The 15,244-nt window shown below is 48.6% G+C and overlaps 1 protein-coding gene and 1 long non-coding RNA gene across 3 annotated transcripts in view; one reads left to right on the forward strand and one right to left on the reverse strand.

Moving 5' to 3' along the window:
* ext1c (exostoses (multiple) 1c) overlaps positions 1–15,244 on the forward strand; it is a 41,466-nt gene that overhangs the window by 18,427 nt on the left and 7,795 nt on the right. For both annotated transcript variants that reach the window (XM_008423041.3, XM_008423042.3), the window contains exon 3: positions 13,698–13,791. In XM_008423041.3, the coding sequence (XP_008421263.1) occupies positions 13,698–13,791 (94 nt within the window). The remainder of the gene's footprint in view (positions 1–13,697; positions 13,792–15,244) is intronic.
* LOC145553727 (uncharacterized) lies at positions 1,427–8,625 on the reverse strand. The gene is made up of 2 exons (XR_014089765.1): positions 8,228–8,625; positions 1,427–1,899 (listed from the first exon to the last, which is right to left on the reverse strand). It is a non-coding gene; the product is annotated as an uncharacterized LOC145553727 (long non-coding RNA).

The following is a 15,244-nucleotide window of genomic DNA, read 5'->3' on the forward strand; positions in this document are numbered from 1 at the left end:
ATAATAACTGATTAATCATCATAATAACTGATTAATCGTCATAATAACTGATTAATCATCATAATAACTGATTAATCGTCATAATTGATTAATTGCCATAATAACTGATTAATTGTCATAATAACTGATTAATCGTCATAATAACCGATTAATCGTCATAATAACTGATTAATCGTCATAATAACTGATTAATCGTCATAATAACTGATTAATCGTCATAATAACTGATTAATTGCCATAATAACTGATTAATCGTCATAATAACTGATTAATCGTCATAATTGATTAATTGCCATAATAACTGATTAATTGTCATAATAACTGATTAATCGTCATAATAACTGATTAATCGTCATAATAACTGATTAATCGTCATAATAACTGATTAATCGTCATAATAACTGATTAATTGCCATAATAACTGATTAATTGTCATAATAACTGATTAATCGTCATAATAACTGATTAATCGTCATAATAACTGATTAATTGTCATAATAACTGATTAATCGTCATAATAACTGATTAATCGTCATAATAACTGATTAATCGTCATAATAACTGATTAATTGCCATAATAACTGATTAATCGTCATAATAACTGATTAATCGTCATAATAACTGATTAATCGTCATAATAACTGATTAATCGTCATAATAACTGATTAATTGCCATAATAACTGATTAATTGTCATAATAACTGATTAATCGTCATAATAACTGATTAATCGTCATAATAACTGATTAATCGTCATAATAACTGATTAATCGTCATAATAACTGATTAATCGTCATAATTGATTAATTGCCATAATAACTGATTAATTGTCATAATAACTGATTAATCGTCATAATAACTGATTAATCGTCATAATAACTGATTAATCGTCATAATAACTGATTAATCGTTCCGTTCTCTGAGCGTTACTATTGTGTAAGATGCCGGATCGGGTCGTCCCGCTCCGGAACCGGGCCTCCTCCTGCTCTCAGCTGTTGTTCAGCTTGTTTACCAGAACCCTCCGGCTGCCAGGCGGCCGTCTCTCTCAGGAATGTTCTGGAGAGTTTCTGGACCCGGGCCAGGCCCAGCACACTGCCTGCTCTGTGTCCCGCTCCCCAGCGCCGCTCAGGGTGGATCGGCCCGACCCGGTTCCGGAGCTCAACCAGCGCCTCTGTGCAGCGGACGGCTGGCTGGTGTCACGTTTCACTGCAGAGTGGTTCCTCCTCGGGATAAAACATCTCTGCTGCGTCTTCCAGCTGCAGACGTTCTGACGGGCCCAGTTGCCAAACGGTACCGGTTAGACGGCGACCCGTCAGGAAAACATCTGGCCCAGGAAAACCTGTCTCTCAGCTCATCGCTGTGGTTTTCTCTGTTCATCCTGATGAAGGTTGAAGCCGTTTGACTTCACAGGATGAAACGTTTTCCAGTTAAAGAATCAAAAATAAGTTTTATTTCCTACGACTCTGATGTCTCTGGTCACGTTTTAGGACTATTTGCAGTTTGGAAGCATAATAAGAGAAAAACAGCCGAGTTGATTTAGCAGAGACCAAAATGTTCCTTCAGACTCTGGAAGAACCGCAGCAGAACCGGGTCAACTGGACCGCCAGCCTTCGATTCAGTCTGACACTGATGAAGATGATGGCGAGTCCATGGGAGGGGGACGTGTCCCCTGTGTCCATGTCCTCAGCAGCAGGTGGGGGAGGGGCGCCCTGGACTCCATCGCTGCCGTTTCTATTCCGAGGAGCCAGCTGGGAATGAAGCTCTGCCGCCCGCAGGCTCAGCCGGGCTTAGAGCGGAGGGACAGAGCTCCACCGGGCCGGGCCGCGGTCCAGCAGGAGTTTACACCCCGGGGTCAAAGGTCATGTCCGGGGTGACCCAAACGCCTTCCCAAATTTTCCAGCTGCACAGAGAGACGGAAATTCATGAGAAACTCCCAACATTCCAGAAATGCCTCACAGATAAACGTGGTCAGGCTGCTCCATGTCACACACACACACACACACAGAGGGAAACACACACACACACACAGAGGGAAACACACACACACACACAGAGGGAAACACACACACACACACACACACACAGAGGGAAACACACACACACACAGAGGGAAACACACACACACAGAGGGAAACACACACACACACAGAGGGAAACACACACACACACACAGAGGGAAACACACACACACACACACAGAGGGAAACACACACACACACACAGAGGGAAACACACACACACACACACACACACACAGAGGGAAACACACACACACACACACAGAGGGAAACACACACACACAGAGGGAAACACACACACACACACAGAGGGAAACACACACACACACACAGAGGGAAACACACACACACACACACAGAGGGAAACACACACACACACACAGAGGGAAACACACACACACAGAGGGAAACACACACACACACACAGAGGGAAACACACACACACACAAAGAGGGAAACACACACACGCACACAGAGGGAAACACACACACGCACACAGAGGGAAACACACACACGCACACACAGTCGTACGCTACTATCCAACAGGGGACATTCCATTGACTTCCATTCATTTCTACAGCCTAACCCTAACCCTTTTCCTAACCCTAACCATCACATACCTAACCCTTTTCCTAACCCTAACCAAAAGTCAATTCACACCTTAGTCCTAACTGCAACCCCTGACCCTAAAACAGGGTCATTTCCAAGAGGGGACCTACAAAATGTCCCCTCTTCAACGGTGAGTCCCCTGTTGGTCAGTGTAAAATGACACGCATGTCCCCTGTTGGATAGTTACACATGAACACAGAGGGAAACACACACACACACACAGAGGGAAACACACACACACACACAGAGGGAAACACACACACACACACAGAGGGAAACACAAACACACACACAGAGGGAAACACACACACACACACACACACACAGAGGGAAACACACACACACACACAGAGGGAAACACACACACACAGAGGGAAACACACACACACACACACACACAGAGGGAAACACACACACACACACAGAGGGAAACACACACACACACACAGAGGGAAACACACACACACACACACACACACACACACACACACACATGGTGATGTCACAAAGTGTCCTAAACATTAAAAACTGTCAGGAATCTAAAATCTGAACATGAAGATAAACAGATTTTATTTTTCAAGGTGTGAATTGATTAATTTCTCTGCCAAGTTATTCATTAATTTATTAATGTCACAATTTAAAACTAAATGTTTAGTTAGCAAAATTTACCTGGTGAACTAAATGTTTAGCTCCAAACTAAAAATGTAGTCTTTGTTTAGTTTGGAGCTAAATGTTTAGCATTGAATTGACTTTTACCTCTGAGCTAGCTCAACATTTAGCTAATACGCAGCGTGGACAATAAACTGGATTTTCTAAATTAATAGCTTGAAGCTAAATATTTTATTAGCTACGCTAACAATTAGCTTTATATGTAGATCTAGCTAGCTAACTGTTTAGCTTAGTGCTAAATGCTCCAGACTAAAAGGTTAAATTATGAAAGATGAAACTCTGATTTTCCTCTTATGGCGGCAAAATAACCTAAATTACTGCTGATAATCTGTGTAACGTCATAAACTGTCCCCCACGCTGTCCGCTCCCAGGAACGTTCCTCCATGGCAGCAGAAGGTTCCGGTTTTGACCGGACCGGGTCTTGGTGTGTTGTAGATTCAGAACCTCGGCCGGGTTTGGTCCATACGAGTTGGGTTCTGGTTCTGGTCGGCCTCAGCGGTCCAACCCCCGGGGTCATGCTGGGTGTGTAAAGCTGCTCCATGAAGCCGTGTTGTTTAGCGTCGGCGCCTTTGGGGCCCTGAATGGGCCCCGGCAGGTGGGTCATCGCTAACGGATCAGCGCCAACCTCCCTGCTGTTCAGGCTGAAAGGAGGCGGCGCACCTGCGGCGGCCTCACCTGGGGGGCGTCGCCCTGTGTTGGCACAGCTGCGGCTCTGAAAGCTTTAGAGAGAAGTTATGTCTGCTGCTGCTGCGATTTGTGTGTGAAAGTGGCGCTGCAGCATCAGTTTACCACGCAGGCTACATGCTACATGCTACAGGCTGCAGGCTACATGATGTAGGCTACATGCTACATGATGTAGGCTACATGCTACATGATGTAGGCTACATGCTACATGATGTAGGCTACATGCTGCAGGCTACATGCTACATTCTGCAGGCTGCAGGCTACATGATGCAGGCTACATGCTGCAGGCTACATGCTACATTCTACAGGCTGCAGGCTACATGATGCAGGCTACATGCTACATTCTACAGGCTGCAGGCTACATGCTGCAGGCTACATGCTGCAGGCTACATGCTACATTCTACAGGCTGCAGGCTACATGCTCCAGGCTACATGCTGCAGGCTACATGCTACATTCTACAGGCTGCAGGCTACATGCTCCAGGCTACATGCTGCAGGCTACATACTACATTCTACAGGCTGCAGGCTACATGCTCCAGGCTACATGCTGCAGGCTACATGCTACATTCTACAGGCTGCAGGCTACATGCTGCAGGCTACATGCTACATTCTACATGCTACATTCTACAGGCTGCAGGCTACATGCTACATTCTACAGGCTGCAGGCTACATGCTGCAGGCTACATGCTGCAGGCTACATGCTACATTCAACAGGCTGCAGGCTACATGATGCAGGCTACATACTACATTCTACAGGCTGCAGGCTACATGCTGCAGGCTACATGCTGCAGGCTACATGCTACATTCTACAGGCTGCAGGCTACATGCTGCAGGCTACATGCTGCAGGCTACATGCTACATTCTACAGGCTGCAGGCTACATGATGCAGGCTACATACTACATTCTACAGGCTGCAGGCTACATGCTGCAGGCTACATGCTGCAGGCTACATGCTACATTCTACAGGCTGCAGGCTACATACTACATTCTACAGGCTACATGCTGCAGGCTACATGCTACATTCTACATGCTACATTCTACAGGCTGCAGGCTACATGCTGCAGGCTACATGCTGCAGGCTACATGCTACATTCTACATGCTACATTCTACAGGCTGCAGGCTACATACTACATTCTACATGCTACATTCTACATGCTACATACTACATTCTACAGGCTACATGCTGCAGGCTACATGCTACATTCTACATGCTACATTCTACAGGCTGCAGGCTACATGATGCAGGCTACATACTACATGCTGCAGGCTACATGCTGCAGGCTACATGCTACATTCTACATGCTACATTCTACAGGCTGCAGGCTACATGCTACATTCTACAGGCTGCAGGCTACATGCTGCAGGCTACATGCTACATTCTACATGCTACATTCTACAGGCTGCAGGCTACATACTACATTCTACAGGCTGCAGGCTACATGCTACATTCTACAGGCTGCAGGCTACATGATGCAGGCTACATACTACATGCTGCAGGCTACATGCTGCAGGCTACATGCTACATTCTACATGCTACATTCTACAGGCTGCAGGCTACATGCTACATTCTACAGGCTGCAGGCTACATGCTGCAGGCTACATGCTACATTCTACATGCTACATTCTACAGGCTGCAGGCTACATACTACATTCTACAGGCTGCAGGCTACATGCTGCAGGCTACATGCTACATTCTACAGGCTGCAGGCTACATGATGCAGGCTACATACTACATGCTGCAGGCTACATGCTACATTCTACAGGCTGCAGGCTACATGATGCAGGCTACATACTACATTCTACAGGCTGCAGGCTACATGCTACATTCTACAGGCTGCAGGCTACATGATGCAGGCTACATGCTGCAGGCTACATGCTACAATCTACATACTGCAGGCTACATGCTACATTCTACAGGCTGCAGGCTACATGCTGCAGGCTACATGCTGCAGGCTACATGCTACATTCTACAGGCTGCAGGCTACATGCTGCAGGCTACATGCTGCAGGCTACATGCTACATTCTACAGGCTGCAGGCTACATGCTGCAGGCTACATGCTACATTCTACATGCTACATTCTACAGGCTGCAGGCTACATGCTGCAGGCTACATGCTGCAGGCTACATGCTACATTCTACATGCTACATTCTACAGGCTACATACTACATTCTACAGGCTACATGCTGCAGGCTACATGCTACATTCTACAGGCTGCAGGCTACACTACATGCTGCAGGCTACATGCTACATTCTACAGGCTGCAGGCTACATGATGCAGGCTACATACTACATGCTGCAGGCTACATGCTGCAGGCTACATGCTACATTCTACATGCTACATTCTACAGGCTGCAGGCTACATGCTACATTCTACAGGCTGCAGGCTACATGCTGCAGGCTACATGCTACATGCTACATTCTACAGGCTGCAGGCTACATACTACATTCTACAGGCTGCAGGCTACATGCTGCAGGCTACATGCTACATTCTACAGGCTGCAGGCTACATGATGCAGGCTACATACTACATTCTACAGGCTGCAGGCTACATGCTGCAGGCTACATGCTGCAGGCTACATGCTACATTCTACAGGCTGCAGGCTACATGATGCAGGCTACATGCTGCAGGCTACATGCTACAATCTACATACTGCAGGCTACATGCTACATTCTACAGGCTGCAGGCTACATGATGCAGGCTACATGCTGCAGGCTACATGCTACATTCTACAGGCTGCAGGCTACATGATGCAGGCTACATGCTACATTCTACATGCTGCAGGCTACATGCTACATTCTACAGGCTGCAGGCTACATGCCGCAGGCTACATTCTACAGGCTGCAGGCTACATGCTGCAGGCTACATGATGCAGGCTACATGCTGCAGGCTACATGATGCAGGCTACATGCTGCAGGCTACATGCTGCAGGCTACATGATGCAGGCTACATGCTACATTCTACATGCTGCAGGCTACATGCTACATTCTACAGGCTGCAGGCTACATGCTGCAGGCTACATTCTACAGGCTGCAGGCTACATGCTGCAGGCTACATGCTACATGATGCAGGCTACATGATGCAGGCTACATGCTACATGCTGCAGGCTACATGCTGCAGGCTACATGCTGCAGGCTACATGCTACATTCTGCAGGCTACATGCTGCAGGCTACATGATGCAGGCTACATGCTACATTCTACATGCTGCAGGCTACATGCTACATTCTACAGGCTGCAGGCTACATGCTGCAGGCTACATTCTACAGGCTGCAGGCTACATGCTGCAGGCTACATGCTGCAGGCTACATGCTACATTCTACAGGCTACATGATGCAGGCTACATACTACAGGCTACATGCTACATTCTACATGTTGCAGGCTACATGCAGCATGCCAAAACTGATGTTTCTGTTTTTACCCTAACCCTATTACTAAAGTAAACCTCTGGTTCTGGTTCTGATCGGCCCATTCCTCCAGTAACATCTGATTATTGTGTCCAATCAGAACCGGTCAGCGGGTCCGGGTCGCTGCAGGACAACAGGACACGGATTCCCGGCATGTCCAGCTGAGCTCCTGCTGCTAAACTTAGCATCAAACAAAGCGGCCAGAAAACATCAGAAATAACCTGAGAGGAAATGATGCAGTTCACCTTCCGCCTGTTTCAGACTCAACAGTTAGTTTGAAGCCAAATATTGAATTAACAAATTAAATATTTAGTTAGCTACTTGTTAAGCTAAATGTTTAGGTTGAAAACTAAACATATAGCTAGTTCAGAACTAAGTATCTGGCTATCAAACCAAAGACTGAGCGTGGAAACAACATATTTAGTTACCAAGCTAAATTTTAGTTAATTATTTAGTTTACAAAGAACATATTTAGTTAGCTGGCTAAATATTGAGTTTGAAGCTAACTAGCTAACTTCCAAACTAAATATTTTGCTTGAAGCTAAACGTTTAATTTCTAACCTTGCTAGCTCTGATCTAAATATTTAGTTTGGAGCTGCAAACTGGTGAAAATGCGATTTTGAAAAGTGAACTCCTATTTTTTCTCTTAACTTTACAAATGGCCGCCGGTATAAAATCCCCCGCAGAGCCCAGATGAGCCCGGTGGTTCTGCAGGTCGGATGGATTCATGGCGGATGAGTTAAATCCGGTCTGATGTTTTATTTAATGGCTTTAATCCGAATTAAAGCGGAAACATTTTATGTAACTCCTGATTAAAAACACAAATCCGCTGCGGCTCTTCACCTGATGGAGGCAGGAGAACCGGCCGGTGGCGGCGGATCAGCTGCCGCGGGGTCACGTTCAGATCACACCGCTCTGTGTTCAAGGCGAGGCAGAACCGAGAGGGTTCTGCTGACCGGGCCGGGCCGGGCCGTGGCCCTGTAATCACAGGCTGGGCTGCGGTTCGGGTATTTATGTTCACCATGCAGCCGTCCAGAAACAACAAGCTGCACGCCGGAGCGGCGCTGAGGAGGAAGGAGGAGGAGGAGGAGGAGGAGGACATATTTATTTCTGGATCTCAGATGAATTTCTGTTGTCTTTAACTGAATTATCCGTCAGTCTGACCGTCTCAGCCCGGTTCTGTGAGGTTCTGGTCCGGATCGGTTGGCTGACATTCAGTTATAAAAATGTTACATATTTAAGAAATAACTTAAATTTTACTTCCTAATTTAAAGCCTTGAAATTGGGCCTCTGTCTCTTTAAGAAGCTCCTGCTCTGTCTGAAGCTCCGCCTCCAGGAAGTCGTCCCAACATGGCGTCAGAGCAGCAGCTGCTAGAAAGACGGATCGCAACTTTCAGATGTTTTGTTGCGTTGCTGAGCTCCTCCATGTTGCTCCTCCGTGTTGCTCCTCCGTGTTGCTCCTCCATGTTGCTCCTCCATGTTGCTCCTCCGTGTTGCTCCTCCATGTTGTTCCTCCATGTTGCTCCTCCATGTTGCTCCTCCATGTTGTTCCTCCATGTTGTTCCTCCATGTTGCTCCTCCATGTTGCTCCTCCGTGTTGCTGAACTCCTCCATGTTGCTGAGCTCCTCCATGTTGTTCCTCCATGTTGTTCCTCCATGTTGTTCCTCCATGTTGCTCCTCCATGTTGCTCCTCCGTGTTGCTCCTCCGTGTTGCTCCTCCGTGTTGCTGAACTCCTCCATGTTGCTGAACTCCTCCATGTTGCTGAGCTCCTCCATGTTGTTCCTCCATGTTGCTCCTCCATGTTGCTCCTCCATGTTGCTCCTCCATGTTGCTCCTCCATGTTCTCCTCCATGTTGCTGAACTCTTCCATGTTGTTCCTCCATGTTGTTCCTCCATGTTGTTCCTCCATGTTGCTCCTCCATGTTGCTCCTCCATGTTGTTCCTCCATGTTGCTCCTCCGTGTTGCTCCTCCATGTTGCTCCTCCATGTTGCTCCTCCATGTTGTTCCTCCATGTTGTTCCTCCATGTTGCTCCTCCATGTTGCTCCTCCATGTTGCTCCTCCATGTTGTTCCTCCATGTTGTTCCTCCATGTTGTTCCTCCATGTTGCTCCTCCATGTTGCTCCTCCATGTTGCTGAGCTCCTCCATGTTGTTCCTCCATGTTGTTCCTCCATGTTGCTCCTCCATGTTGCTGAACTCCTCCATGTTGTTCCTCCATGTTGTTCCTCCATGTTGCTCCTCCATGTTGCTCCTCCATGTTGCTGAGCTCCTCCATGTTGCTCCTCCATGTTGTTCCTCCATGTTGCTCCTCCGTGTTGCTCCTCCATGTTGCTCCTCCATGTTGCTCCTCCATGTTGTTCCTCCATGTTGTTCCTCCATGTTGCTCCTCCATGTTGTTCCTCCATGTTGTTCCTCCATGTTGCTCCTCCATGTTGCTCCTCCATGTTGCTGAGCTCCTCCATGTTGTTCCTCCATGTTGTTCCTCCATGTTGCTCCTCCATGTTGCTCCTCCATGTTGCTCCTCCGTGTTGCTGAACTCCTCCATGTTGCTGAGCTCCTCCATGTTGTTCCTCCATGTTGTTCCTCCATGTTGCTCCTCCATGTTGCTCCTCCGTGTTGCTGAGCTCCTCCATGTTGTTCCTCCATGTTGTTCCTCCATGTTGCTCCTCCATGTTGCTCCTCCATGTTGCTCCTCCGTGTTGCTGAACTCCTCCATGTTGCTGAGCTCCTCCATGTTGTTCCTCCATGTTGTTCCTCCATGTTGCTCCTCCATGTTGCTCCTCCATGTTGCTCCTCCGTGTTGCTCCTCCGTGTTGCTGAACTCCTCCATGTTGCTGAGCTCCTCCATGTTGTTCCTCCATGTTGTTCCTCCATGTTGCTCCTCCATGTTGCTCCTCCGTGTTGCTCCTCCGTGTTGCTGAACTCCTCCATGTTGCTGAACTCCTCCATGTTGCTGAGCTCCTCCATGTTGTTCCTCCATGTTGTTCCTCCATGTTGCTCCTCCATGTTGCTCCTCCATGTTGCTCCTCCGTGTTGCTGAACTCCTCCATGTTGCTGAACTCCTCCATGTTGCTGAGCTCCTCCATGTTGTTCCTCCATGTTGTTCCTCCATGTTGCTCCTCCATGTTGTTCCTCCATGTTGCTCCTCCATGTTGCTCCTCCATGTTGTTCCTCCATGTTGCTCCTCCGTGTTGCTCCTCCATGTTGCTCCTCCATGTTGCTCCTCCATGTTGTTCCTCCATGTTGTTCCTCCATGTTGTTCCTCCATGTTCTCCTCCATGTTGCTGAGCTCCTCCATGTTGTTCCTCCATGTTGCTCCTCCATGTTGCTCCTCCGTGTTGCTCCTCCATGTTGCTGAACTCCTCCATGTTGCTCCTCCATGTTGTTCCTCCATGTTGCTCCTCCGTGTTGCTCCTCCATGTTGCTCCTCCATGTTGCTCCTCCATGTTGTTCCTCCATGTTGTTCCTCCATGTTGCTCCTCCATGTTGTTCCTCCATGTTGTTCCTCCATGTTGCTCCTCCATGTTGCTCCTCCATGTTGCTGAGCTCCTCCATGTTGTTCCTCCATGTTGTTCCTCCATGTTGCTCCTCCATGTTGCTCCTCCATGTTGCTCCTCCGTGTTGCTGAACTCCTCCATGTTGCTGAGCTCCTCCATGTTGTTCCTCCATGTTGTTCCTCCATGTTGCTCCTCCGTGTTGCTCCTCCATGTTGTTCCTCCATGTTGTTCCTCCATGTTGTTCCTCCATGTTGCTCCTCCATGTTGCTCCTCCATGTTGCTGAGCTCCTCCATGTTGTTCCTCCATGTTGTTCCTCCATGTTGCTCCTCCATGTTGCTCCTCCATGTTGCTCCTCCGTGTTGCTGAGCTCCTCCATGTTGTTCCTCCATGTTCTCCTCCATGTTGCTGAGCTCCTCCATGTTGTTCCTCCATGTTGCTCCTCCATGTTGCTCCTCCATGTTGCTCCTCCATGTTGCTCCTCCGTGTTGCTGAGCTCCTCCATGTTGCTCCTCCATGTTGCTCCTCCATGTTGCTCCTCCGTGTTGCTGAACTCCTCCATGTTGCTGAGCTCCTCCATGTTGTTCCTCCATGTTGTTCCTCCATGTTGCTCCTCCATGTTGCTCCTCCATGTTGCTCCTCCGTGTTGCTCCTCCGTGTTGCTGAACTCCTCCATGTTGCTGAGCTCCTCCATGTTGTTCCTCCATGTTGTTCCTCCATGTTGCTCCTCCATGTTGCTCCTCCATGTTGCTGAACTCCTCCATGTTGCTGAGCTCCTCCATGTTGTTCCTCCATGTTGCTCCTCCATGTTGCTCCTCCGTGTTGCTCCTCCGTGTTGCTGAACTCCTCCATGTTGCTGAACTCCTCCATGTTGCTGAGCTCCTCCATGTTGTTCCTCCATGTTGTTCCTCCATGTTGCTCCTCCATGTTGCTCCTCCATGTTCTCCTCCATGTTGCTGAGCTCCTCCATGTTGTTCCTCCATGTTGTTCCTCCATGTTGTTCCTCCATGTTGTTCCTCCATGTTGCTCCTCCATGTTGTTCCTCCATGTTGCTCCTCCATGTTGTTCCTCCATGTTGTTCCTCCATGTTGTTCCTCCATGTTGCTCCTCCATGTTGCTCCTCCATGTTGTTCCTCCATGTTGCTCCTCCATGTTGTTCCTCCATGTTGTTCCTCCATGTTGCTCCTCCATGTTGCTCCTCCATGTTGCTCCTCCATGTTGTTCCTCCATGTTGTTCCTCCATGTTGTTCCTCCATGTTGCTCCTCCATGTTGTTCCTCCATGTTGTTCCTCCATGTTGCTCCTCCATGTTGTTCCTCCATGTTGTTCCTCCATGTTGCTCCTCCATGTTGTTCCTCCATGTTGTTCCTCCATGTTCTCCTCCATGTTTTTCCTCCATGTTGTTCCTCCATGTTGTTCCTCCATGTTGCTCCTCCATGTTGTTCCTCCATGTTGTTCCTCCATGTTGTTCCTCCATGTTGCTCCTCCATGTTGCTCCTCCATGTTCTCCTCCATGTTGCTGAGCTCCTCCATGTTGTTCCTCCATGTTGTTCCTCCATGTTGTTCCTCCATGTTGTTCCTCCATGTTGCTCCTCCATGTTGTTCCTCCATGTTGTTCCTCCATGTTGCTCCTCCATGTTGTTCCTCCATGTTGTTCCTCCATGTTGCTCCTCCATGTTGCTCCTCCATGTTGCTCCTCCATGTTGCTCCTCCATGTTGTTCCTCCATGTTGTTCCTCCATGTTGTTCCTCCATGTTGCTCCTCCATGTTGTTCCTCCATGTTGTTCCTCCACGTTGTTCCTCCATGTTGTTCCTCCATGTTGTTCCTCCATGTTGCTCCTCCATGTTGTTCCTCCATGTTGCTCCTCCATGTTGTTCCTCCATGTTGCTCCTCCATGTTGCTCCTCCATGTTCTCCTCCATGTTGCTGAGCTCCTCCATGTTGTTCCTCCATGTTGTTCCTCCATGTTGTTCCTCCATGTTGCTCCTCCATGTTGCTCCTCCATGTTCTCCTCCATGTTGCTGAGCTCCTCCATGTTGCTCCTCCATGTTGTTCCTCCATGTTGCTCCTCCATGTTGTTCCTCCATGTTGCTCCTCCATGTTGTTCCTCCATGTTGTTCCTCCATGTTGCTCCTCCATGTTGCTCCTCCATGTTCTCCTCCATGTTGCTGAGCTCCTCCATGTTGTTCCTCCATGTTGCTGAGCTCCTCCATGTTGCTCCTCCATGTTGCTCCTCCATGTTGCTCCTCCATGTTGCTCCTCCATGTTCTCCTCCATGTTGCTCCTCCATGTTGCTCCTCCGTGTTGCTCCTCCATGTTGCTCCTCCGTGTTGCTCCTCCATGTTGCTCCTCCATGTTGCTCCTCCATGTTGCTCCTCCATGTTGCTCCTCCGTGTTGCTGAACTCCTCCATGTTGTTCCTCCATGTTGTTCCTCCGTGTTGCTGAACTCCTCCATGTTGTTCCTCCATGTTGTTCCTCCGTGTTGCTCCTCCATGTTGCTCCTCCATGTTCTCCTCCATGTTGCTCCTCCGTGTTGCTCCTCCATGTTGCTCCTCCGTTTTGCTGAGCTCCTCCGTGTTGCTCCTCCATGTTGCTCCTCCGTGTTGCTCCTCCATGTTGCTCCTCCATGTTCTCCTCCATGTTGCTCCTCCGTGTTGCTCCTCCATGTTGCTCCTCCGTTTTGCTGAGCTCCTCCGTGTTGCTCCTCCATGTTGCTGAGCTCCTCCATGTTGCTCCTCCATGTTGCTCCTCCGTGTTGCTCCTCCATGTTGCTCCTCCGTGTTGCTGAGCTCCTCCGTGTTGCTCCTGTGTTGCAGGTTCGACTACCAGGAGTTGCTCCATAACTCCACCTTCTGCCTGGTTCCTCGCGGTCGCCGCCTCGGCTCGTTCCGCTTCCTGGAGTCTCTGCAGGTAACAGATCAGCTGCTCCCAACATGGATCCATGATCCCACAGCATGATGCTGCCACCACTGTGTTTCCGTCCTGGTCTCCTCCTCCACATGTTTACTGTCCTCACATGGTTTATAGGAAACGTTTCTTCTTCATAAAGATCAGATTTGTGGAGTCCATTTTCAAGATGGCCGCCGTTTTTGACCCTTTTAGCCAATTGTTGCCATAAAATGTTGCCAGATGATCTTTAAGTCACTTCATGTTTCACACAACTTTAATAGTGAGTCTCAAACCAAACGTCAACAGGACGGACATGAGAGACAGGTTAGCATTAGCATTAGCGTCGGCTAGTTTTTAACGTGTTTAGTGTTTTAGCACAAGCAGAGCTAAGATGCTCATTTATCTGTGACTCCGGATGATTTCACATTTATTCTCCATTACAACAATGGCAGCCATTTTGAAAAATGTCCATCAGGAAAAGAAGATCAAGAAAATAAATTTGGTTTCAAATGTGTAGCTTATAATTTGATACCAAACACATTTTTTAATGAGCTATTTTAGCTAAAAAATGAATGTTCAGGCGGCCATCTTGAATAATCAGACTAAATATCCTGTTATGTTTGGTTCGACACCAAAAGATAAACGATGTGCAGAAATTAATTTTCCCAGATGACCAGGTTGAATTTTAGAGACGTTTTTTCTTATTTTGTTTTATTTTTAAGTCGGTGCCAGGTCGGGTTCTTGTGTGCGGAGATTCTACTGGGTTGTCTCTGGGTTTATCGGACCGGGCCGACAGGAAGCAGCCAGTTAGCGTATTGATCCGTCTGAGTGTTTCCTGCTGAGTGCTCCGGTTCTGGCTCGGCCCGGCCCGCTTTCAGCCCCTGAGACGTCCGTCATGGTCTGAGGCACAGAGTTCTGCCCTGCAACATGGACCCAGACGGTTCTGGAAACACCGGGCCCAATTCCAGGGAACCGACCAATGAGCAGCAGGAAGCCTGTTTCTACTTCCTGTCCCCCTTTCAGGGTCCAGCCTGGCGTGTTGGGTTCGGTGCCAGTCGGACCCAGAGAGGAGCTGTGGTTGGAAACTTCCCCCCAGCTCCAGGGTGTTTGGATCTCCCCTCACAGAGCCTCGCTGAAACCGGTCCAGAACCACAGAACCCGGTTCATCCCAGCTGCATCCTAATTCCCTCCAGCAGCAGGTTTTCCCTTCCAGTCGCTGCCCCCTGCTGGGCTCATGGGGAACAGCAAGGTCCGGTCCGCAGAACCCAGAGGACGGGAAGTCCAGAACCGGACCGGTTCTGTTCTGCTTTAGCCTCAGAGCCGGTCTGAGCTCCCACTGAGTCACTGCAGAGGAACGCTGGCCTCGTTCAGACCTGACCCCACCCTAACTCTGTGTGTGTGTGTGTGTGTGTCTGTGTGTGTGCGTGTGTGTGTGTGTGTGTGTGTGTGTGTGTGTGCGTGTGTGTGTGTGTGT

The sequence above is a fragment of the Poecilia reticulata genome, chromosome 11, assembly GCF_904066995.2.
Source record: "Poecilia reticulata chromosome 11, P_reticulata-male-v2, whole genome shotgun sequence".
Classification (NCBI taxonomy): Eukaryota; Metazoa; Chordata; class Actinopteri; order Cyprinodontiformes; family Poeciliidae; genus Poecilia; species Poecilia reticulata.